This window comes from Rhea pennata, chromosome 1, assembly GCF_028389875.1.
Source record: "Rhea pennata isolate bPtePen1 chromosome 1, bPtePen1.pri, whole genome shotgun sequence".
NCBI lineage: Eukaryota > Metazoa > Chordata > Aves > Rheiformes > Rheidae > Rhea > Rhea pennata.
The window spans coordinates 82,210,659-82,237,051 of record NC_084663.1 but is presented as its reverse complement, the minus strand read 5'-3'; the positions used below and the strand labels follow the sequence as shown (position 1 = coordinate 82,237,051).

Genomic DNA, 26,393 nt, shown 5'->3' with positions numbered 1-26,393 from the left:
CTAGACTTTGTAGCTTACTCATGTAGCTCATGAGATAGCTGTGTCTTAAATGAATGGAGGAGGGCTTGTGCAGCCCTCCTTCTCTGGATGCCCTTTAAATTTAACCTTTTAATTTTAGATGTGTTCCCCATCTGTTCTAACAATAATTGGAACATTCTTCAGGAACATTCTCCCATATATCCAGGGAGACAGTACATCCACAGTATCTCTTATTCCCTATTGCTAATACCAGTAATGTTGCAGCTCTTTTCTTACTCACTTTCCATTTTCTATAAGGAAACAAGAAGCTTCAACAGCATAATATTGCTGCTTTCAGCCCGACAGGAGCTGTAGAGCTGTCCAGTGGGATTTGCTGCACTATATTAGAAGAAATTAACTTTGCCCTTCCCTATCACGAGAACACACTGGGAAATGCCAGCAGCTTCCTCTGCACCTTCCGTATAGTGAGGGAGACCATGGAAGAGAGAAGATAGGAACAGCTATGCCTCTTGCTCAGTGTTCATGTGACTGAAGAGCATTTTTCCTGCATTGCTGAAACAAAACAAGCAGGAGAAACATTTCAAATAGCATCTCAAAAAACAGAGCATTTAAGGAGATAGCTGTATGCAGGAAACCTATAAATTTGTGCAGTGATCATCAACTTTTCAGATAATTCAAGAGAAAGCTAAAAGGCTCCTTCCTTACAGATGGTGAAAGCAAGGTTTGGTCCTTCTCTCTCTCTTTTGTGTACGTGTTGTGGGGGAAGAAGTGGTAGTGGGGAGGGGGGAGAAAAATCCTAAAATAAAGCTGGGAAGTCAGCTTTTCCCCATCCTCTCTGAATCTCTTTCATTTTTTTCAGGAAACAAAGAGGAGGAAAAATAGGACACTAAAAAAGTTGAGGTCTGTTTCCTACCAAAAATTGACTAGAGTCCTGCAGCCCTTGAACTGTGTCATAGATTGACTAGTCAATCCTACTTTTCTGCTCTCTCAAGCAGACCCGCACTTGGTTTACTTTAATGAAGCACATAATGACATCATGAGGGAAATTTCAAGGCATATAATTAATAAGTGAAGGTTTTATTCCCAGAGGCTACACATAACATTTCTTCAATATTTTCAGGCTATGCCTAGGATAACTCACAAAACCTTTATGCAGTCAAACACTTTTGTTCCCAGTCCTTTTAGCTGGGCCTAGGTAAAATTCTGCAGTACATTTATAATAAAATGATTTCATTTCCATTATGCTTCCCAGCCTTCATGAACTGTGTCATGAGCCTTAGGTTAACCCTGGTAAGCAGGTGAAGTAGCTGGGGATTTCTTTTCAGAATAAGATTTTGGATGGAAATATAGTTTCCATGTCAAAGTTGGAAGAAAGCTGTACTGCCAAGAGCTTTTCATCTTGCCAAATCAAATCAACTGAACCAAAAATTTTTGTTCTGAATCAGTTCCACATGTAATAGTCCTTGCTTATGGTGCTGCAGTACTTCAGGTACTATCTGACTTCATTCTTCCCTGTCAGCCTTTAGGACATCTATCTCTATGTTTACCCATTCTGTACATATTCTGTGGGAATTAATGTTGACAGAAACAAGTTTTTTGTGTGTATGTGTGCATGTATGTACATCTATATGTATATACACATGTTTGCATAAATCCTCAGAGAACAGCAGCAGAGCACCTCTTGAATTCAATCTGTAAAACTGGTGTTCAGAGTTATGCTCATTGTAGAAACATTCCCAGTAACCTTCCTCTCCAATCAAACTACTTCCAGTTGTAAACAGCTTCCAAGACCAAAGTACCTCCAAGACAAAGCTCACAAAAGACATTGAAAAGATGATCAGCTCTCGGATCGGTGCTAGTTCCAATGCCACATAGTAGCTAGGATGGGAATCAATTACTTGCTCATTCAGTCTCTCTGCACTCCTTTGCTTAGGCTTTTTGTAAAGGTAAAAGAGTTGACCACATTTACATTGACCTCTCTATCCAATTTTCCAGTTCCTTGTCTAAAGTGCAATAATGACAAAGCTGCACATACTGCCAAAATGAAAAGACTGAGAGTGTCTCTAAAAGAACCACACTACTTGGGAAATGTGTAATAAAGACCCTACCTAGTTAGGAGCTCTGTGTTACATCTTGAGTAAGAGCCTATTATCTCGTCTGAGTGGTCCAGATGGTCAGATTGTCATAAGCACAACCATTTGCAGAATACATTTTTAAATGGTTTGGCTGCTCAAGGAACAGATCCTAGCTTACTTTTATTCATCTTACTCTCTTCCCAGCAAACTATCAGAAATAGGCTGCATTTCTGAAAGGCACCACAGCAATTAGCATGCAAATGCTCACACAGTCTGCTCTGCAAGCTGATTCAGAACATGTGCAATTTAGGAGTGTTGTTTAGTAAACTTATTTCTTTCACTCTTCAATTAGATATGAAAAAGAATTTAATTGAATTCATTGTTTGTATGTAGCTTGAGCTAAAGATATCTTCTTTAAAGGATTTTTATAAGAATATAACATGATTATACATGTGTTTTTCAGGGCTCCACTGACTTCTCTGTTCTTAAACTTATCTAGACCTACCAATTTCAATACAGCCATTCACATCTGTTAAAGTGTGCAAATATATTCATTACACTACAGTTTTCTTTCATTAAACTGCCACCCTTGCCACTTCCAAATAATTATCATTATTTAATATTTTAATTACAGAATCTCAGACACAATAGAATGCATGTTAATTAGTTAAGCCTTGAGCAAGCTTACAGAACACAGGCCATCAGAGGAAACATCTAGGAATATTCTTCTTTTTTAAATGTAGCAAATCCATTCTATTATTCAATCTTACATGAAGGAAAAGGTCCAGTATGCTTAATTAAAATTAATTTAAAACAGTATGGTATTTTCAAACTCCTTGTATTTGAATAAAAGAAAGAAAAAGTAGAGTTTTACCATTAAGTTTCTGAAATACGATGTTTCTTTCATAGGATTGGTTTAAGCACTCTTTAGATGTCTGGTCCCCTAGTGCTTACCTACTTCTAAAACCAGTCTCATAACAACTAAACTCAGTAACGGAGATTTCTCTCTATGAACAGTATTTCTTCTCTGAACATATTCTGGAGGCTGGGAAGGAAAGAGAGAAACAACATAGGATATAGTTAATTGTAAAGGGGCACATCTGAAACAGCGATTCTTACCCAACAGGTTCTCGTTGCCGAGTGTCCTGAAGGATCAGGATGAAGCACTTGGAACTGAATGGTAGAGTAGTGCCCAGATAAGAAGATGTACTCAGATTGGAAAGGGCATTAGACAGAACTCAGAGGTGATTTTTGCCCTTGCCATCTGTAGTTTGAGAAGCACTTTAGGAGCCTTCCTCAAATTGTAGGCTGCAAGTCTGGTTCTCTTGCCTCCAAGTGACAATTCATCTGTTGGGAAACAGGGAGGAAACAGCTAACCTGAAGAACAATGTTTCTAGCTCTACCTCATCCATAATCCTGTCCATGCTCCTTTCTCTTCCTTGGCAGCATCTGCAGCTTTTTTACCCAAGAAGTTTCCCTGCTCAAAGGATATGGCTGGGAGACTGTAATGAGGGTGGAAATTAGACAGGAGACTGCATGAGGCCATACTACCTACCTTAGTCTAAAAAGCATTGCTCCACTTCTGATCTTTTAGCCCCAGTGCATCCTCCAAGCCACTTCTATACTTATGCTTCCCAGAAGCTCCCTCTAAATGCCTCCTCTCCATGGTAGGCTTTGTACCCTCTAATCTGAGATTTGCTGCATTTTGCCTCATGCAGGAGAGATTTCCTTCTGGCTATAGGTAAGAGCACCAAAAGGTTCGGCCAGATTTGCCTGTCTTGAATTCCTGTAATTCTTGAAATGCACTAATGATAGTCTTGAAAACACAATGCAGTAAATCACATTCTGTTGTAGCTATGTGGAATTTGGTGAGGTTGCGCACAAAGAGTAATTCCAGCACAAAGTGAGTTTCTTCCTTCATCAAGATATTCATTGAGACATATTTCAGGAGACTGTTAATATGCAGATCATCTACACAGTACCAGTGATTTGTCCATAACCCTCTGGGTCTTTGCACAAATGCATATTCAAGTGGTCTTTAAGGTGACTGCCTCAATAGCTAATAACAAGCCTCATAGAGGCATCCTAGGGGAAAGGAGACCTATACCTGAACTGCTGCCAGAAACTCGCATCCAACAACACTGCGGTACTTCAGCAGAGAAGGGCAGGTAAGTGAGAGCAAGGTTAGCTTTGGCTGGCCTCGCAGCTGTGATCACAGTCACCACTGTAAAAGTCTGTGGTTGTTGTGCTTTTTTGATTGGTCCTCACAAACACAGGAGCCCTCACCTCTGACACTGGACACAGGAAAGATGGGCCTGAGTTACTAGGGATACTCACCCCTGGAAAATGGCGCAAGCCAGAGGGTCTCTTAAAGGATGGAAGACTATCAACATGAAATATTAGGAATGAAGGAAATAAAATCTGATGGAAGATGGAGAGTATAAAAGGCGAAATCTCTCTGAAGGAGGTAGAGAGCACCTTAATTCCTGACTGGTGTATAGCAGATAAAACTACCATAGCCTTTTATCTTTCTCTTGAAGGACTTTTGCTTGTGTTACAGCTAGATTTTGCAAAATATGTAGCACTATCTGCACAATCTGCTTGACTTGGGGATGTAACACTGACAGAGCACTTAATCAATAATCTTCCAAATGTATTTAAAGCAAAAGTTTCAGGCTATTGCAGTGGACAGTTTAGTGGTTTCTGGTTTGTTACTACTGTTGCCTTTGACATCTTGTCTAGGTATTATTTGGCATCAGAAACTTCTCCCTCTTAAAATAGAGTGACTATATTATGTAGCAGACTATGATAGGCACAGTATGTATGCACAAAGGGATGTCAGTGTGGTATTGAGGAAAGCTAGTCCTTCACAAATATTGACTTGTTTCAGAGTAGCATACAGCTAAACTGAAGAGAAATTTCTTACCGTACTTAAACAAAACTAATTAAGAAACCGTAGGAAAAGAAATGTGCATCAAGCAAAGCTGGTTCCTAGTTTCACACAACACATGTATCCTAGATGCATACAACACAGTATTTTCCCCTCCACCTCCCAAAAAGGCAGAGTAGACCTGTGGAGTTACACATGGGAATCACATGATATAAAACAAAAATCTGAGCCTTGTTATGCATGGTTGCATTTACTAAAGACTTAATGGACCTACATCTGTATAATACATCTGTATGTATAACTTTACAGGCTCCTCTCATTTTCCTTTTTTACTGTTCTCTAAACCTACAGCTTACAGAAAGAACTTCATTTTTCCACATTCAGCATAAATTAGGAATAATTCCAGCAGTGAAGGATCGGGGGTAAAAAAAGGAATAAAGCTAGCGAGATAAGAATCAGGCTATGCATGCAATGGCTTTTGCACATTGTATATGTATGTAATGGCATATGTAATGGCACTATGCCATCAATGTTAGGAAGGGGGCTGGATGGAGACCCCAGAAGCAGCAGGATGCAGTGAGCTGCATGACAGCTTAGACCTCACAGCAGAGCTACAAGCTCCAGAAATGATGAGCTAACCTAGAAAGAACTCTCAGCCATAGCAGTAAAGTAGTAGTGCCACGACATTAGCACTAAACATGATTCTAAATTTGTACGCTGGGAACTCAAATTAAAAATGTTTTATACACTGAGCAGAGTTCACTAGTTATTGAAAAAGGATATTGCTTTCCCTCTCTCTCCCACAATTGTATTGCAATAATGAAAATTCAGAGGAAGAGAGCAGAAGTCCAGCACAAAGCAGTTATGATCTTTTCTACACGTATCAAAATGCTGCCCCATAGCTGCTCTTCAGAAGATATTCATGCTGCATGCTTTTTCTTTGAGCTTTCAGCATATAAAGTGGACCACAGTCTCACAGGTTTTTTCTGGTTTTGTTTCTAGGGTGTTTTTTTTTCCTTTTTTTTTTTTCCTTCCGCCCTGCGGATGGAAGGAAGCTGGTTGTTCATTTGATAATATGAAAATGCCCTGAAAAAAAACACAGAATTTCTTTCTAAGTGGTCTTTTCACTGTTCCCCACTCTGTCCACACCTATTCAGCTTCATAGACAATTAACAATGAAACAAAGAATAAACTTACCAGGCACATATGCTTCCATGTTGTCTAGAGGTTTGACTGACCATTGAGGCAGTGCTGATAGAATATGACTATGTTGATTGTGTGTAGAAGCTGCTTCTGCACTGGCTTAAGTTGTGAGCAGCACCAGCAACTATTTCCATCCCAGACTGATCCTGCTTTAAGCAAACCACATCTAAAGCTAATTAGCCAGACCTTCTGTTTCAGTAATTACCATCACAGAGGGGAAGGGAAAAAAGGCAAAACACTCATGAGCTGAGAGGCTGTAGCAACTCTCTGCTAGAGTCTCAGCATCTTGTCTTCATGCTTCATGATGCCTCAACAAGCAGCAAAACAGTAGGAATATTTTCTCCTAACTCCCCATAAAGTTAAGGGGTGGAGGAGGAAGTGGGGAAAAGGAAAGTAAATGCAAAACCAAGACTCTACAGTAGAACCAGCTCTGTCCAGAAAATCATTGCTTCAAGGATGAGACTATCCTGGAGATGGTTTCCATGGGATTACATGCGTCTGTAAAGCCATGTAGTACTTCCAGACAGGAAGTAAGTGTGGAAATCTTTTTATAAGACTGCATCTCAGCTACTTAAGTTACATGACTGCCTGGATGCTGCATAGTCATTCTTGTATGAAATATTCATGCAATTATCTTGTAATCAACTGTAAAATCAGAGCAGGTGATGGATCTTGCTTAGCCTTCAATCTTAAGATTTAGGCAATATATTGGGAAGAGTTACCATCAGCTAATGTCTTCTGAGGGAGAATTTTTATTTGATAATAATAATTGGAGGGAGGAGTAATTCCTTAGAGTTCAAATCCTTTTTTTTCCCTTTAGCTTATATGCTAAATGCTACAACACTTGCTTTAGTGTGGGAGGAGGGAACAGATTTGCTCCATGACTGAATGAACTACAGTGTTCTTACTGTGTGAACTAAATGAGTTTTTCAGCTTGCTAGTTAGTATCAGTACTACATCAGAACCTGCAAGAAGAGCATCTACATCACAGAGAGAAGAGTGACTAGAAGTCACACGAATGTAATAACTAAAATAAACTATCAATGCTAGTGAGCTCATGTGAGGAGCAGGGTGGCTGACATTGCTCAAAACTTGGGTCAGGTGCATTAAAAAAAATTCCAATAAGACTAAGAACAGTTTAAACTCTGGACAACTTTTCAATGGATGGCTTATCCTTTTAATGAACTAGCTATAGGCAGACTGAAAAGAATTAGATTAAATTAGATGGTGTTCATTTGTTTACTTTGTCTAAATTGAAGTGTTACAGAAGAAATTTTATGTGTAACTTATACTAATGTTATGTTTCTGATTTTACTTGAAAGAAAGAGGGGTGAGGACTACTGACTCCACCTTGAGCAGCTTTGTACAGGTCACTTAAACTTTTCTACACTGCTGTTTACCACTGACAATAGGGAAAAAGTGATGTTTAGGTTCTCTCTCCATACATACAGAGAAGATTAATACATTAAATGTTGCAGAATATTATCTGAATGCTAAAACAAATGTTAAAAAAGTAATGCCATCAGATATGAGAAGGTAAATCATCCCACTCTTCTTCATCCCTCATTTAGAGTGGTATTTCCTAAATTCTACAGGACCTATCAACAGGTATCAAATACTATTCCTTCTTACACTCCTAGTGTCCTGTGCTTGTTTCAGAATTTCATTTTAAAACTGCCTTCAGTTATGAAATAGCTAACAATCTGGGTGCCACAGCTTCCGAAATGACTGTGTAAAAGCTATTAGATCCCAGAAATAAAGAATGTTCTCAGTTGCTAAGTGTAAAATCTCTTCCATTGGGGGTACAGGTTTGTGTTAGCACAGTAGACGATGCATACAGTTTTTGAGATGGAATGTCTGTGATTTTTTAATTACATAAACACCTCATTCATTTGAACGAATGAATCATTCTTTGCTTGATTGACTTGCTCAAATGTCCACATCTGCACAGATTTCAATGTATGTCGTGCTTTGTACAGGAGCAATGGTGCAATCACATACAGCACCTGCTAACTACCAGGTGGCAAAATGGGACCAGAGAATACTCTAAAGAGAGCAAATGTTGAAATGATTTTTTTGCATTTATGTTTTATAATCAATTATTCTATACCCTGGACAGATATCAAACCTACAGCTTTGCTTACATATGCTTATCTCTGGAAGAGGGCAATGAAAACTTGTTGGAAATATGCTACTTAATATCCCTATTATATCTCACACCAACTAATGGCTAAGACAGAAGAGAAAATCCACTCTTTCTGAGAGAGTATATCCCTATACCTGTAGAGCCAGGTGCTGCAGCAGTCTCTGTGGGCACAAAAATCTCCTTCATTGGGTCAAATTACTGGCTCCTAAAAGCCATAAGGATGGGTCTATTACAGGTAATACAGCTACCCCAGGTAATAAATAATACACACAGGCTGCAATATGATAGTAAGCAATACGCAGCTGGGTGAAATGGAGGTGGTCTCTCTTTTTTTAATGACACAGTCCCATAGAGAAAAATCATATCTGAGCATCGGTGTGTTTCCAGAGATACCTAGCAACAGTGTTAATAATGCTGAGCTGTGACAAATAATGCCAATACGGCAGATTGTGTTTCACCTGTGGAAGTGGACTGGTTCTTTGGAATCTGTAAAAGTTAGCATGGAGTTTACATGCTTTTAATAATTAGAAGTTATATTAAGAAATCTTCCTGAAATCCATTTAATGTTCCTGTAAATTTACCTTGTAACACATTTGCCAATCCAAACCAGGTGTTCTGAAATGGTCAGATGTGTTCTGAAACAGCTGCTGAAAGGCAAAAACTGGCATAGTTTAAAACATGTAAAACTTGTAAACAATAAATACAAGCTAAAATGATGTCCTCAAAGCTTAGATACCGTTGCCAAAAGTTAATTGATGAGTCTGACTTACTGCACTGATACTTGAAAACAGAACTGCTACCAAGGAAGATGAAGACTAGGAGCATAGTACAGGCATGTTCTTGAACTGGTGTACACTCCTGATACAAATCTGTTTATCTAATTACCTTGAATTACACCTGCTGTGAGTTTGATCCTATAACCAAGCACTACTGAAAAATGTGAAGCTCCTTAGGAAAAATACTACTTGCCCTAGTCTGAAGCCCAAAATCTTTACTGTAGTCTGTTTCTGTCTTGAAATATTTAGATCTACTAGATTTTAGTAGATCTGATATAGATTGAGATAGAAGTAATAAAAACAGGAATGTTTGCTTGTTTGTCAGATGGATCTTTAATTTAATGCTGTCCATCTACTTTGCTGCTGGTCAAAAATCCTAGCTGTTCACATCTGCTTGTGTCTCTGCCTTATGAATATCCCTACATGTCCTTCCCATGCTGATAAGCTGGTGTCTGATCCTTGCAATTACCTGATTAGACAGCCTTTCTGCGGCCAAGAAATTTTAGACTGCAATCCTGTCAGATTTCACAAGCCAAAAATGGTCAGTCTGAGTAGGGGTGCTAATGGAAAACAAGACACAGTCCTGGTATAATAACAGGAAGAAAAAGATACTACTTCTTACTCTGTATCTATTCCTGCTCTCTGGTACTCTCTGATATGTTAAAGGCTGGTTTCCAGTAGTTGTTTTTTTGCAGCTTCAGCTGGGTTGCTGTGCAGCTGATATTACCTGCACGACCCAAAACTACCTCCATAGGAAACAATATTAGAGGCAGGTGCAACAAAGATCTAGTGGGAGGATGGAGGAAAACCAGGAGCAGAGACCTATCGCAGGAAGTTGGACTGGTTCCTCTCCAAAAGGCTGTTGTTGATGTGCTTGATGCACATTTTGCTCCCATGGCAGGAGAAACAGAGACACATAAAAGGCCTGTGATTGTCCTAGCATTATGCAGCAATAGAGGCTATTTTTAATGAATAATGAAGGAAAAAAAGACCATATATTAAATCCACAGCTGAGTGGAAAGGGAAAAGGGAAATCTCTCTGGTTCCTGTCATAGGATTGGTAAGAACCTCTGGAAATCATCTAATCTAACCCTCAAGCAAGTGGCCCATACAGGGATTGAACCCATGACCTTGGCATTATTAGCATCATGCTCTAACCAACCGAGCTAAATCTAACTCCTAAAAGGAGTTTATATTTTAGTAGGAAGTGCAAAGAGAACTTTGCTTTACCCCCTTGGAGCTCCGAAGGAGAGCCATTTGCACATGTTGGAGGGTGTTTTGATCCATCTAAACATCTGACATTAACATTCATGTGAGAAGGAATAGGTCTTAGCCTCAGCACTTTCCTCCCATGTGGTGGTAACATCCTCTGGAATGCCTTTTATTTCTGCAGATGCCAACGTAAAAACTGCACAAGTACACCCTGATTTCCTGACTTTTTCTGCTAGGCTTCTCAGGAGTATTCTTACCCTTTAGGTTGACTTCTGTATATAGTTTGGACTAGTTCACAGTCACTTCTGCTGGAAGAATTTTTCTTTTCTTTTCATCTTTTCCACCTGTAACTTATTCCCAGGTCATACTGATTTCCTAACAAATGGATGGAAATTTATTTATTTAATTATTTAAAAAGCAGCCCTCCCTCTGGATCAGTGCTGTGAATTTACAGAAAATGTGAAAGAACTCAATCTATCTAAAGTCAAAATATTCTTGTCTTGCAAAAATGCAAATACAATGAAGTTTTACCTCTGGTTTGAGGGGTGAGAAATTAGCTTCTCATGAAACAGCTTGACTGGCACCTTATCCTCTCCTTCCTCCTCCCCCCAAATATTTTCTGATCTTTCTTTAGTGGCCTGATCATACATAGAGAATTTAAATCCTGTTTTAATTATTCCTGGCAGCAGTAGCCAAACTAAACCTGCTATTAAAAATTCAACAGTTTGGTTATATTGAAGATATATCCATTTTTCATACCTAATGCAACAGATGAAGTCTTGGCACCTGATTTGGGGGCAACTAAAGGAAAGCTGAGGGTTTTGGTTTATGTTTTTCTTTTTTCTTTTTTGCTTTTTTAAATTCAATTTCATGCCTTCAAAAAAAGCAGCAGCTTCATGCTTTCTTGTAGTAATATGGTGCATAATGAAGGAAGGGTAAGGCCCGTGATATTAGGCTGCCTCTCCGTGAGGAAGTCCTCATCTCTTCAGTGAGAAATGAAGGAAACGATAGTAATAAATTTGAAAAAAAAGGGAGATTTCTGGTAATTTTTCTCTCAAAATTGGCTGCAGAAGTGCTGAAGTACGTAGGTAAGGGCAGTCTGTCAGCACATTCACAAACAGTGAGGACTTGCAGAAGTTACAAAAGCTGTCTTTGGCACACAGTTTCTTTGGTACCATTTCAGCGGAAAAACATGTATACATTGCAGAAAAATATTTGATTGTCTAAGTCATCATCAGTATTGTATGATATGTTCCAAGAATATTATTCTCCTGCTATGAAGGCTGATGCTATAATTACCATACCCATTGGCAGAGGGCGGGAGAAGCAAGACTGAAGACCAACAAACTCTAAACCCCAAAATGTGTCATTGAGATCTGGAGTAGAGAATACAAATGCAATAGTTATGAATACATCATTAAATGCTTTGGGATATGTTCTTTCAGTAGAATAAATTGTTGCTGTTACTGTGTCATATTTTTAATAATGTGAATAATTTTCTGTGGTGAAGATGAAGAGAAACAACACAATCTTAAATATCTCTTTTATAAACCATCCCAAGAATACTCAGAAAATAATGCTCCATTGTGCTAGTAAGTTTTATTGTTTGCTATGTTGATACAATTAGTTAGTCAGAATTCTACTGGATAAAACAGTCTACAGAGAGAAACTGAGGCTTGTATTGTAAAGTTCCTTGGTCAAAAAAACTCAAAAAGATTAAATGAACTGGTTTCTTGGAAATAATCAGTCTGTGCACTTCCGAGAACGGCACTCACACTGAGAGGCAGAAGGGATGTAATGCTGCACTACTGTGCCATTGGCACACCGCAGGGGGATCATGACTGAGGTGGTCTGAGTGGCTGTGCAGCAGCTGCACACGTCTTCCCATTGCCCCGTCTGAATGGAGTATCTGGTATTGCTTCCGCACTTACCCTAAGAGGAAAAAGAGATACAAAGTTTGAATATCAGTAGACCTCAGTGAACCCAAAATCTGTGTTCTTCCCTTGGAAACAACTATAGGCTTCCTTGCCCAGAGTTCAATGTTTTCCTGTAAAACTCCAATACATATGACTTTATGGCTAAAGACCTAATCACCACTGACTTTGTGAACAGGATGAGAGGGTAACAATTTTCTTTTTGAAGAAAGGTAAGTATTTTGTTGTTGTTGTTCTTCAAGCTCCCCTGCAGAATAAGTCTTGTGTAATACCAAATGGAGACCCTTATCCAGTTATCTATCTGAAAACTCTTGACATATTGGTCTCAGTACTTTTCCTTCCCGTTTCTGTTCTTTTTCCAGTGGTTATAGGAAAGAGGAAGACCCATTTTGTGTACTGCACCAGCTAAAGATAATACCCAAGGTGCAGGGTAGAAGTCAAAACTTCCTGCCTACCATCCTTGTATAACTTGTGTATAAAGATTGTATATAGATCTTGTGTAAGGCATGGTTATTTCAAAATGAGCTGTTGTTCTGCTACAATTGGTCTGGGGAGAGAATATTCTTTTTGGTTTCTAGTCTCAGAAGGACAGGAACATCTGGAAGGAGTGTTATGCTTCTGTTTCAAGTTCTCTATTACCTGTAATGAGTGATGGGCAAGAAAATACCATAACACTCAGCTTTTAATCCAATTATGGAAATACATGAAATATTCAAAACACAATAGCTTAGTGCTCAGGCAAAGAGAGAAGTCATACCAAATCATAGAGCTCAAGGTTAAACCTCTGCATCATGCACCTAAATATAGATTTAGATTCTCATAACCCAACTTCAGAGCCTGAAGAGGGATGTGTAAGGTTAACCTTAGACTCAGATCTGAAAATCAGGTACACTAATACTGAGATGAAAACTCTGCTCTATATAGAAAGTCTTGATAAAGTCATTTCAGACTTATTCATCTGTGCTGGAGGTAAAGGCATGATGTGTGTGCCTTTTTTTTTCATATTGGCTTAATTAGGGAAAACTCAGCATCGCCAAAATACTTAAGGAAATTAGTGCAAATGGGATTCACACAGTATAAATCAACCAGTGGGAAGGGCATTATGCTCCATTTATTGAAGTGAAGCCATGAAGGAGCCAAAGGCACCCTTGTGAAAAAGAAAGGTGGTGAGGGAAGCTGTGAGGGGGCATTTGTTTGTTTGTTTTATTTTACCTCACAGTGAGAAATAGGCACTTCCTTCTCAGTCATGCATCCATTGATATTTCTGTACTGCAGTCTGGTACTTATTGGTCGACATTCTTCTTCCACACCTACCAAGTTAAAAATAAATAAATAAATATAAGTGTTTGACAATGCGAACAATTGCTGAAAACAAATTTTTTCTTCCCTTTCTCTTAAGGCTGAAATTGCTGGTAGTGAGATGTCGTTACTGGCAAGAATCCTAACAAAAGACTTAGCCTTGTTTCCATATAATGATTAATGTAGAGTTGTATGAATATACTATACTGCAACCTTAAATTCCACTGTAGATTAGAGCTCCCCTCTTGTTTCTTTTTGATTGACTGATTTGTTTTAAAGACACCATTCAACACATATGCCTTTAACCCATTGGTTTCCATGTTAGATTTTTTTTTTTTTTAAGATAGTTCAACAGTACATTGTTCATTTAGCTGATAGGCAAGGTAACAAGACAATGGTATCTCTGAGGGGCATGTACATTTCCATGAAGATGTAGAAGATGCCTAAGAAGCAGCAATTAAGGTACCTCATGGATTTCTGTTTAAGACGTTAATTTCAAAGTATGTGAACATATTTCCTTAACATATGACAGTTACAACCATCAAGAAGCAAGATATAGCCATTTTCTATTAATTCATACCTGGGCAAGTCATTCACTATGAATCTTGATAAGCTTCCAAATCTAAGAACCATAGAAAGGGATCACATTCTTCCAACAAACTGAAAGTGCCATATATCAGTTCTGCAGTAAGTAGGTGTAATTCCAGTGGGATTTTTTTTGTTGTTGTTTTATTTTGTTTCTTCCCTGGGCATACCTTTGTTATTTTTATTGAGTTGTGTGATAAAAAGGCTTGTCTGCACACACACAAAGGAACAATGATAACAGGTGGCGGAAACTCAATAGCTGAACTGGAAAAACAGAGCATTCTAACCCAGCTACTTTTAGGGTTACCACAGGTTTATCTCATTGTCTGGGGATGACATCCCTCAAGATGAGTCAACAGACAGGCTCTACCACTCACTTTGTAGACCAAAAAGGAGTTACTGGATATGGGGATAGGGACTCATTATGGGATGTTAGTGAAGAACATCTTGGGATTATACAAGACTTATAATGTGATATTTAGGATAGGAACAAAAGTTGGGAAAGGCAAGGACTGAGGTAGTTTGGGGAAAAACAAGGTCCTGGGTGAGGGAACCTCTCTATTCTGTGAGCATGTGTGTGTATGTGGAAGTCTAAGTATCAGTAACTGGAGTGGGACCACAGGTCATAGGGCCCATGAGCCTGAGGTTACAGCAACTGGGAAGATGGATGTAGATGTATATTGTGTGGATGTATATGTCAGTGTGTGGTCATTAGCAAATATCAGGTAGGACTAGTCAGCAAGTAGGGTAAGTACCTTGCGAGCCAGGTATCAAAGTCTGGGACAGATCCCAGAGAAATCAGAGGATCTGACAGTTGGATACTGGAGGACAAGCAGGTCCAACTCAGCCACTGGGGAGACTGTGGGGTCTGGAGGTTGACTGAGAGATCTGTTTGTACATGCGTACGTGAGTGTGTGAGGCAACTGGAGGGTCCAAGGGCCAGCTACTGGGTAGACTGAGTGCCTAAGACCAGTTATTGGAGATATCCCAACATGTGCATCTTTGCATGTGTTCAGTCTCACTGTTTGCCAGACTGGACATAGAGCTGTTATCAACTCCTAAAAATCCTTGCCCATGTGTTGGATTTTGCAGAAAGTTATGTGGCTAAATTTTACAAATATGTCAATGGGAATTTTGCTACTATCCTCAGTGAGCCGTGAAATACTGTTTTTTTTTTTTTTTTTTTCTGGAAGTTTTTGCAATTAATCACAGATAAATTCTTCCTCCTTCCCCCTCCGCCACCATCTTAGTGAGAAATTGGCACAAGAGGCTGTAGATCTGGATTTGTTATGTGCAGAAGGTACAAGTTCAGGGAATCTGCTGATCGCTCCCTGAGAAGTGAAGTTGCTATGGTCCATGAACTGTGGTAGTGGGCAGTGGCTCTATTCCTCCATTTCCCTTGCCTGTCATCTGGTACTGGAACTGGACCTCACTATTGACATGCTCCTATACAGACTAACCCAGAATATCTGTTCTGAACACTCTGGATATTTTATTCCTAATATCTAATGCTTTATAAAGGAATTAATACTTTTTAAGTGGTTGCTTTATGTGCTACAAATAGTTGCTCTTTATAGTATTAATATAATGCAATATCTCCATGTAAAGACAGGCTCTTACTTATTAGTAGCTAATGAATGGAATATTTATGTTTAAGAGAATACTGGACTTTTTTTTACATATGATATAATAACATTTCAGAGACACTATGAAATTCAGCAGGCCAATTCCATAACTATGTATACACATAAATTGAAAAGAAATGTTATCTATCTTCGTAGCAGCAAACATAGTTTCAATACCTTTTCCAAGAAAAGGCTAGTACCAGATTGACTGTTTGCCTTGCTAGAGCCTCAGATTTCATCTGAAAAGATAGTCTGTGAGTTTGAAAAGGATTTCTAGGTGCAAGGCTGGAACTGCCAGTTATCATTTAATGATTTTACCACTTCATTTGATAAAACTTGTCCAACCAAAAGGAATATAGAGGTCAGCACATCAGCTGACAAACAACCCCAAGCAAAATCAATGTCATCAGGCTCAGCAGTTTCCTTGACTTTTTTGATCTTGATTTATTGACTTGTTGCTCAGTTACTTCTCTTGTCTACTTTTTTTGTAGAGCATATCCTTCTTAGCAAAGGCGAATCTATGTAACTTAACAGGATATATGCAGCTGAGATCAACAGGCAAGAAAGTTAAGTAGTGTAGATACAATTCTTTCTTTCTGAAGTGGGAAGAAAGGGAATATCCTTTGTAAATAATCAAATCCTCTGCTAGTACCACAAAACTGTAATGCGGAAACAAAACCTGACCAGCTATCTGCTCCCACATACTTAAAAATCAGAACGATGAAGTGGACATACTAACAAACTCCAGCTGCCAAGGCATATCTTAGATAGAGAAGCTAATTTCTTAAATAGTCTTTGCCCAAGGCTGTTACAGGACTCTGCAGAACCAAAGTCACCAGCCTGAAGTGCACTTTGAACCTGAGAACAAGTTCTTTGAATAATTATGCTTAGGCAGCCAAAAGATAAACTGTCTCAAGACCTGGGAAGACAGTGTAACCTGTATCTAAGCTTCTGCGCACGAGTAACTGATTATTCTCTTATCTGAACCTAAAGAATACTTAAATTACTTTACGGCAGCTTTGCCAAAGCTTGCTTTCTTATAGCATGTTTAACAGACTGCATATCACTACCAAGGGTCAGGCTTGGGTACAATCTAATTAAAGGGGAGAGACAAAAGAAAGTTTGGTATCTAGTGGTATCTGATTCAAAGCTAAGTTTCAATCACTTTTTCTCCTCCAAGCATCAATTAATAAACTATGATTAGTTGGCTGGGTAGCTTATTGCTGAGTGATCAGGGTTTGTATACAACTGCCCAGCTACAGTACTCACTATAGGCACAATCATATACAGCTCAAAGAATTCACTCCTGGGATATGTTGACTTCTGCCTTATGGAACGCCCTGAATATAGGAGTGACTACGAATAGGACTGCAGTGTAACATGACACCTTTCAATTTTGAGCTACATCCAAGCAAACATCAACAGGAAAGAGGATTTGAAAGCCCATGCTACATGAACTTATTTTAGGTGTGAGATATTTCACTTAGATTTTGCTGCCACAAGGAAGTATCACTTTTATTTTAATATAACTTAAATATATGCATTGAGCTCTGCCTATTTGAAACTGGCTTTCCTCTCTCCTCAACTGCAACAATAGATATTGCCAATTAGTACGGTCTCCCATCTTTCAAATGCTAAAATCAATTTATATTAACAGATAATTTTCATATTCCTTACTTTCAGCCCAGTAGATTAAACTTCTCTTAAAAAGTAAATTACCTAGCTGAGCCATTTGATGATAGTCTGCCTCAATAGCTTTCTGACTTCTTCTTAAACTAGAACTCACTGATTCTATAGACAGACAATGGCAGCAAACGTGTGGAGTTAACTTTCTTCATCAGGGTATGATTACAGCAGTTACTGCAGCAGTGCAGTGATGGGCTTCTCTGCTGGCCATCTTTTACTTATTAGCACAGGCATAGAGCAAAAGGAGGAGATGATGGAGGGCAGGAAAGGTGTTGATATTCTGAACCCAAATTTGCAATGCTTCTTCACATAAACAAACCCTTTCTATAACTGTAGCCTGACATTTGGATCATCAATAGTGTAGGACTGGCAGGACTCACTTCCAAACTGCAGAATTTAACACACAGTCAAGTTGGACACTAGGAATGCACTTTTGATAAGCATTCTCCCATCCTTTTTTAGTTATTACATTATCCACAACCAATCATAACTACATTACTTTCACCAATTCTTTTTGATAAATACATTTTAAGGCCATTTGTTATTCATGATGTGGTTGCCTCAACTGTTCAGTGTTAGGTTATGTGGCTGTTAACCACTGTGTGATACCGCTCCTGTTCTGTCTAGATGAATAAAATAAAACATTCATAATTAACATTTGAATGACAGTACATACTAAAATTTGAAGGGTGTCTATTTCTTTCCAAACACTTGTGAATACTGTCAAAATACATGTTCTTCTAGAGAAAACATGACAACATACAAATCAGAGAGGGAATTTGTTTGGTGTTTTATTTTGACTGCATTCTTTAACTCTGTAATATTAAGCTACGTCTTATATTAAACTTAGCTCCTTAGCCAATAGCCTACATTCTCTGCAGTTTCCAAAAAAGTCTTATTTACTTACATGTGTCACAACAGGTATTGCCAATTTTTGCAATTCTGCCCTAGAAAGAAAACAAGACCAAAAAACTTTTATTTAGGCACAATTAGAACTCATCTGTTCTGCTGGAGCAATATGAAAGGATGTTTAGAAAAGAATATTAGGCAAAAAAATATTTTCCTGTATTATATAAAAATATAAATCTACATTAGAAATCATCTTTTCATTATAAACCATTAAAGCTGTGAAGAGGTTACAACAGTCAATTATTTCTAATCAGTTGTTATAAAATGCAGTCATAGGTTCAACACTGTAAAATACTGCTTTCAACTTATTCAACGTAACTTATTTTCTACAGAAATTTTTTGAAACAATAAAACTCCTACTTTTGGCTATTAAAACTTATTTCACAGATGTGATACTTTTCGTTCACTTGCCTATAAATATAGAGTTGTCATGGAACAGACATTCGTTCATATACAGTGCTAAAAATATCAGGAGGGATAGTTTAAATTCCTTTTTTTTCTTAAGCAAACAAGATTTGAGTGCTACGCATTTTATCACTGTTGATACTAGAAACTGATTTGTATTCATCATCTTCTCTTTTAAAAAGGCTAACATAAGTTAAGTTAATGCTCAAAATATAGCTATGGGAGAAAAATACTGAAAATTAAAGAAGAAAGGAAAAAATGGAAAATGTAATATTTATTTACACTACAGAGTGATGCCATTGTTGCACTAAACACCTGAATTTACATGCAGGAAACGTTCTTATTTGGTTTGGTTTGTTTCTAAGTAAAAAAGATAAGATTTCCATCAGACCAAACACAATCATCTTTAGAGCTAAAATATTTAATTTTTTGGAAGGGAGGAGAATAAAGGCAATTTGGGAAAATTCAGTTTAAAAATAAACTGTTCTTCACTAATTTAAAAACTTTAGAATGTGACAGTAGCCCCAGGCCTGTAATGTAATTATCATTTTTCTAAATTTGGATTGTCTGTATAACAAAGCTCTATGTCCTGCTATGATGACAAATTGGAAAATGGACTACAGAAGCTTTATTCTTCCTGCATTATGTTTCTTAATTCCTCTGTTTATATCACATGTGTATTCAAGAGTTGTGGGTATGAGCTGTGTTACAGGTTTCCCACTTGCTGTCATGGCCAACAAAATGGGACGAGCTGTATATAACACCTATTTGATTTTGAATAAGCAAATATAGCACCATGTGCTACATCCCTTCCTGGAGTACACAATCTTCAATCTGTTTATCAGTTTAGGGCTAACTCCAGATTACAGAAAAGGTAGATAAATTACTATTTCACAGTTCATTTTACCAAACCACTGCCAATGTCAAAGTTTTAGCTCTTCCCAGAGCACAGGGGAAGCCTATGCACTTCCTTTCTCAAACTACATACTAGGGTAGCCAAAACATCCTTATCCTTTTATACTTATATTCATAGTATAAAGGAGTTGATTTGACACTTTTCTCAGGATAATTAGCCACACAGCTTTGCTCTGGTTGCTGCTTCATATGGAGCAGAGTACTGCACACTCAGCAGTAGAGTCCCACATAAAAGCAGTACATATTTAAAAATGAAGATAAATCACATTTTTTCTGAATTTCAAAGAAAGTTCAAATTCAGTTTAGCCAAGGTGTTGGGAGAGGAATGGGGTTTCCCATTCCTAATGCACACAAAGTACACATATACAGAACCATAAAGATGACAGAGACTGTTATGAAACATGGAAACAGGAACCATTTCACTACTTACACCTTCAGCCAAACATCTTCTGGAATCAAATGGAGGACAGCCAGTGATTCTCCTTTCCCAGATAAATTCTCCTTTTTCATTTATTTTACAGGAGTGACTGTCACAGCCATCCTGAAGAGATTCATTTGGCTGTAAAGATTTAAGAGCTGTTAGCTTAACACAAAAGCAACATGGGACCATAATTTTTCAGGATACCATACAACCTGACTACTCCTTTACTGATATTGAATCAATATACCATGATGGTAGAGTTTATAAAGCATGGAAACCTTTAGTAAACATAATTGTCAACAAAGGTTTCTCATGGGAATTATTTACTTTCATAAAGTATCATTTACAGCTCAATTAAAAGTACCAAAATCTGATCTTTTTCAGCTCTTAGCCAGGAAAAAAACATCCACTAACTTAAGAGAGAGACTCATCTAAGTGAGAACCTTGGGAATTTCACCTCTAAATTTTCTTTTAGAGAAAGATGTATATGCATACATAACTTCCATTTCAGTGGCAAGACTGTTCAAAGAAACACACACAGAGACACACACTCTATCTAAAACTTGGATCAGTAATGAAACAAGAGAAAACATTATCTCCTGCTTCATGTGAGACACTGACTGGTTCTAACCAGGAGGTGTCTGCTTATGTTTAAGAACCTACTATACTGGAGACATTTTTAAGGATTTATATTTTCAACTTAACTTATTAATTTCTTGCTTAAAGTGAGGTTTGAATTGACTCTTAGTATACTGCAGGTATTTGGGCTCATTTTATAGTTAAATTTACTTTATAATATTCATGCTCGCAGGTGCATCTAGATTGTCCATCTAGAAAATTGTATTGTAATGAGAAATTTCTTTCATTTACAAAAAAATATTTTTTTTTTGAGAAATCATTCCAGGACATAAGAGAAAAGGCAGTAGTGTTACCACACTGCTTAATTCAAAAGCAGAAAATAAATGCATTTTTCCTGGATCCATCAGAAGTCTATGCTTCATTTATATTTACTGAAAGAAAGAAAAAAAAAAAAAAAAAAAAGGAAGGAAGAAAAAAGAAGGAAAGGGGGGAAAGAGGGGAAAAGGGAAAAAGGAAAAAGAAAAGAAAAAAATAAAGAAGAAGAAAGAGTGCTTGAAGCTTACCTGAAGGTATTTAAGCCTTCCATCTCTCAGTCTGATTCCACATGAAGTTGGTATACATTTTCCACAGCAAGAGCCAGGGATTTCTTGCCTTCTGTAATTCTATAAGGTAAAGAAGTTCACATAGATATTGTTCTGGGATTGTTTTATTTTAAGCATACATCTCATACATACAAGTAGAAGCCAGTTTTCAGAAGTTCAGCGGGCGAAGTAATAGCTATCAAAAACATTTCTTTTAACAGTAGGCCTAAACTACATCAATCTACTTAGCTGGGTTTCTTATTAGCTGTGTTTTGTTTGTTTTGTTTTTTAAATAAAGCTTAGCATTAATCCTTGTATTGTTTTGACCACTGAATTTAAAATTCTTTAACTTTAAAGGTCCAAGGTCGGATCCATTAAACAACATGTGACAGTAGAAGGGATAGGGAGCTGATTAAAATGCTGTGGGTGACATATAGTTCTCATAAACACCAGGTAGGACCTTCTCTGCAAAGCTAGTTTGAAAAGCTTGAAGTAGGAGAAAAGGGCAAAATAGCCAGTAAACAGTGGGCAGGGAAAGGGAGAATCAGGCCAGAATGGAAAATCTGAATTATGGAAAGAAAGATAGGGAAATGGGCTAGTGAAACAAGAAACTAAGAGCACCAGAGAGAGTATGACAGAACAAAACAAAAAAATGACAGAAGGGCAGAAGAGATGAATAATACGGCCTGACAAATGGAACAGGAAGAAAAAATGGTGACAAGGGAGAAGGCATAAGAGAGTGAGCAGCATTAGGTGGAGAGGAAGCAAGGCAGAGAACGGAGAGTGGGAAATAAAAAAAAAAAGAAGAAGAAGAAGAAAAACAGAAATGAACTGAGTAAACACATTAACTGTCTCACAGTAATGTCTCCAACTGTTGCACATAGCTAACAGCTGCTTATGATGAGCTGAACATTTTTAAGACAACAAACACTCTAACTGAGTGAAGGCATGCATGTTATCCATGTTTTTTATACATATTCCGAAAAAAGAATTTGAGGAGAGTTGGGGGTAACCATTAAATCATCGGAGGAGTACACAGTTCATTGTTATTTAGGTGAACTTGCTCTATTAGCAAAAATGTAAGCACCTAAAGTATATTGTAAAATGAAAAAAAAATGATATTGATAAATAGAAGTGCTACAGATGGCTGCACTTCAATGACCAGTGTATTCACTTTCACAGCTTCAGCACCCAGTAGAAAACAGGTGCTCCTGTTAGAGTTCATACCCTAAGCCATGATTTTGTCCATCATGGATGAACTGCTTTTAATCTGGGATTACCATGAAATCAACAATCCTGAGACAGGAAAGATGCATAATATTTGTTTGAATCCCACTGGTCAGCAGAGAGATTAGCCTCATATTTTTCTTTCAAGAGTCTGTTATTTATCATACTACATTATAGGAAGGTGATATTAGGATCCAGTATCATATCAAGGTATTACAGATACTCCCTTTTTTGTCATAACCTACGTTTATCTATATTACTAAATAAACTGGGTTAGCTAGGGCTGTTTCTGCAGACAAGTGGAGCAGTACATCTCAGACATATATGTATGTCTGCACTGTCTTCTCCCACTGGCACAGACTGACCTTGTTTATAACATCTGCTAGAAACAGTACTCAGTATGTGCTAACCACCACCCTGTGCTTGGGCATTATTTGGAAAATACTAGTTAGAATAGGCTAGCTAAGACACTGAGAACAAGCAATCTACATAACAGATGGCAGGCTGAAACCTGAGCCTACTATCTCACTCTTCATTTATTAGTATAGCTGAAACCACAAAACCTTGACTTACTACATTGTCCTTTCCAGTTCTACTCAGGGATTGAAAAACAGACTTCCCCAAAACTCTGCCCCTCTCAGGCAAGGACAGTATCAACTCATGCCCCTCCTGGATATCAACAGGGGATGCCATATGATCCTGTTAAAGAGGTGGCTTTTTGATGTTAGGGTCACTAATTGCACAGGCTCTTGGTTGGGTTGATTCTGTAGCCCTCTACCCTTAGTCTAGGAGAAGCCAAAAGAGAAGGAATCCCTTGAATGTTGTTCTGTGAAATTCAGCTGCTGATTTGTGCTCTTGGGACAGGGGAGACTAAGCCAGCTTCTCCAGTTTAAGTCTCATTTTACCTGAGGTATTTGTGCTGAGCTAAGAGGAAAAAAAACTCTTGTGTTTCAGCAGAACTAGTCAGGCAGCCATTATTGGTCAAGGGAGTGAAAAGAAGAGCTATTTGCCTCTGTCTTTCCCAGCAAAGCTCATTTCTTAAAGATGGCGAAAGCAGCAGCAAAGACTGCAAAATGGTCAGTAGAACTGATGGGGACAATACCATCAAACCACTTAGGTCGTGGCTGGGAACCAAGCAGAAATGTTACTGAGCTCAGCTACTAGGCAATTTGGAATATTTGTATAAAAGCCCTGAAAGCAAGGAGATCTGGATGAGCTGCCAGTCCCAAAAGGGACAGATAACATTTTAAGAAAGGAGACACAGCAGTTCCTGTTGCCAATGATATCTTAAATCTCATTTTGCCTTGAAGGTAAGCAGTCTTAAATATGCAAGTAAATGTACCTTGTGGACGTGAGTACTAGGAAGAATTACATCTTTTCCTACACTGAGGACTTAGATTGCATTTGGTGTATATGATCTAATGCAGGGAAAGAGCATAGGCCAATGATTTGCCAGAAAAACTTCTAAGGCAGGAAATAGGTCCCAAAGTTGTACACAACACAAATGGTTATATACAGTGGATGACATGACTTTATCATCAGATCCATTCTTATTCAGAACCACCAGACCACTTGCACTTACCACTGGACATGGTTCACAGCTGAATTTTGTACATGTCAGACTATATCTTTGAGAAGACATTGATTGTAGAGAGCAGAGACATGTTGTGCATTGATCCACCATCAGGCGCCTCCACGCCTAAAATGTTAGAATGAGTTTGTAACAGTCAGTCATTGTCTTGTCATTAAAACTCAAATAAATGAGCAATTTTATCTAGGTTAAATCTGCTTCATTAAATCTTGTGTTGCAATGGAAGACAAAAGAAAACAGAAAACCCATGATCCTACTCTCCACAGGCCATTTTTCAAGTAAACCCTTTAGAATTCCTAAATCTGCAAATGAACATTGCCTTTTCTTATTTCCCTGCTTACAAAGTAAGAAAGGAATCCTTGAAAGCGGTGGGGAAGATTTTGTTAGATAGTTCTCATCTGTTCATTTTTTCTCAAGGTGGTAAATAGGTTTGCCAATAAGTCTTGTTCTTATGCCATCGCAACCTGCAGCTCATGGACAGAAATTACTGGTTATTGTCCTTATCATGGCACTGCTTAGAACACCTAGAGCCCTAAAACCTTAAAAATCATGATATGTAGAAGGAGGGAAAAAAATACTGAGTGAAAAAATGGATTTGTCCATAGGTGCAAGCTAGCACAGAATTCAAATTCCTTGAGCCCTTCTCCAACACCTTGTTTGCTGAATCCAAATACCTTTCAAAGCAAACAAAAATGACATTTTAAATGTAGAAAGTGAGAAAAGCCAGGCTATTAGATGGGAAACAGAAGGATCTGGAGTTAGTAATGGCTTTGGATGTCTAACATATAAATGAATTCTAAGTAAAATGTCTTTCTGCCTCTGAAGTACATGACTCTTCGTTTCAACCCTAAAATAATACATCAGTACGGCTAAATGGACAATATGGGAGAAGTATTTTAAAGATTTTTACAAAGAACTTCTAAAAACTAATAAATAAAGTAAATAGACGCTGAATATCACAAATGAATAAAAGCTTTGAACAGTGCTTCAAAAGCCAATGGAACTTCACTGTTAACTTCACTGAGGGACAGAAATTCTTTCAATTGTAGATTGGTGTGCAATATATTTTGCATATTCTCAAATTCCTATTTTTTCTGTTCTATACTAGTGAACATTCATCCAACAAATGGAGTAAAAACAAGGAGCTGGCCAAAGCAACAGTGTAAAGGTAGTGCTCCTCAAGGCTCAGCAGTTTTCAATCAAGTACAACAACAATGACTTCTTACTTGTTTTGTGGAGATCTAGAAAAACAAATCCTACACAAAAAACAACGTGATAGAGGGGATTATACCAACAGGGAAGGTCTCCATCTTTTAATGTGGTCTGGGATTCTGTGATGGAGTTGCAAGCAACAGCATAAAACTCAATTTGATGACCAAAAAGATACTTCTTAGACCAAACTGTTGCCACCATTTTAACAACTCAAGCTCGAGACCTTGACAGAGGACCCTTCATTTTCATTAGTTTAATGAAGTGACATTCACTATAAAAGGTTAATCTGGGGTTAAAAGCCAGGCATGGATGCAAGCATGAAGCTGCACTCATAACTTTTCCCTGTGGGAAAGGAATTGATAGCAAATGTCATATGAAACACTATACTTCTTGTTCACTGTCAACAATGGAAGCATTCAGATGTCACAATGACAGTCCTGGTACAGACTACATGGCCTTACAAGGTCACTGAACCCACTGACATCAGTATTACTGTACTGGTTATTGTGTCCATACAGACATATACACAGACAAAAAAGCCTCGTAAATCTGGGAGATGTTCCAGTTAGGGTGACCTGTTTCAAAATGTACTTGGGGTTGTTTTATTTACTCATTTACTTCTAAAAGCCTGAACAGTATATGATTATGATAGTATCACAAAATGCCTCTGTAGCTCTAGGCTTTTGCATCACAAATTGTCTATGAAGTTACAACTGATATTACAGCTGATACCCTCATTGGATCTTCTAGTAGTTCTAAAATTCTAGTCCACTAGGCTATTTAATATACAAGGACAGCAAAAGTTGATCTTATACTGAAATCACTGTTATCATGGGCAGAAATTTAGGGTAAAGTTTTCTAGAGATATGTTGAAACTCAACTCTCATACCCAAATGCCTTTAAACTTTGGGGGAAGGTCTTATATTGATCTAAAGTTTGCATCACAGCTTAGTTCTATGATGTTTATTTAATATGTTTGGGGATCAACATGCAAATGGACTTTAACAATGTATTTCTGTGAATGAATATAACTTAGCATGAGAGAACTGATTGAAATAATGGAATGATATATCTTTTTACCTTAATATAATACACCTACCATGTTCTCTTGGCTAAGTTAGAATAAAATGTCACCATCTGCTA

General features: G+C 37.9%; 2 protein-coding genes across 2 annotated transcripts in view; both read right to left on the bottom strand.

Moving 5' to 3' along the window:
- Nucleotides 1-6,160, bottom strand: part of ANO2 (anoctamin 2) — a 182,321-nt gene extending 176,161 nt beyond the window's left edge. The window contains 1 exon segment of the mRNA XM_062570871.1: nt 6,142-6,160. Within this exon segment, the coding sequence (XP_062426855.1) occupies nt 6,142-6,160 (19 nt within the window).
- Nucleotides 6,161-11,861: 5,701 nt separating this feature from the next.
- Nucleotides 11,862-26,393, bottom strand: part of VWF (von Willebrand factor) — a 138,305-nt gene continuing 123,773 nt past the window's right edge. Inside the window, exons 47-52 of the mRNA XM_062593145.1 lie at nt 24,030-24,146; nt 21,203-21,301; nt 20,070-20,198; nt 18,318-18,357; nt 13,428-13,525; nt 11,862-12,213 (exon numbers count right to left, since the gene is read on the bottom strand). Of these exons, the coding sequence (XP_062449129.1) occupies nt 12,025-12,213; nt 13,428-13,525; nt 18,318-18,357; nt 20,070-20,198; nt 21,203-21,301; nt 24,030-24,146 (672 nt within the window). The 3' untranslated portion in view covers nt 11,862-12,024. The remainder of the gene's footprint in view (nt 12,214-13,427; nt 13,526-18,317; nt 18,358-20,069; nt 20,199-21,202; nt 21,302-24,029; nt 24,147-26,393) is intronic.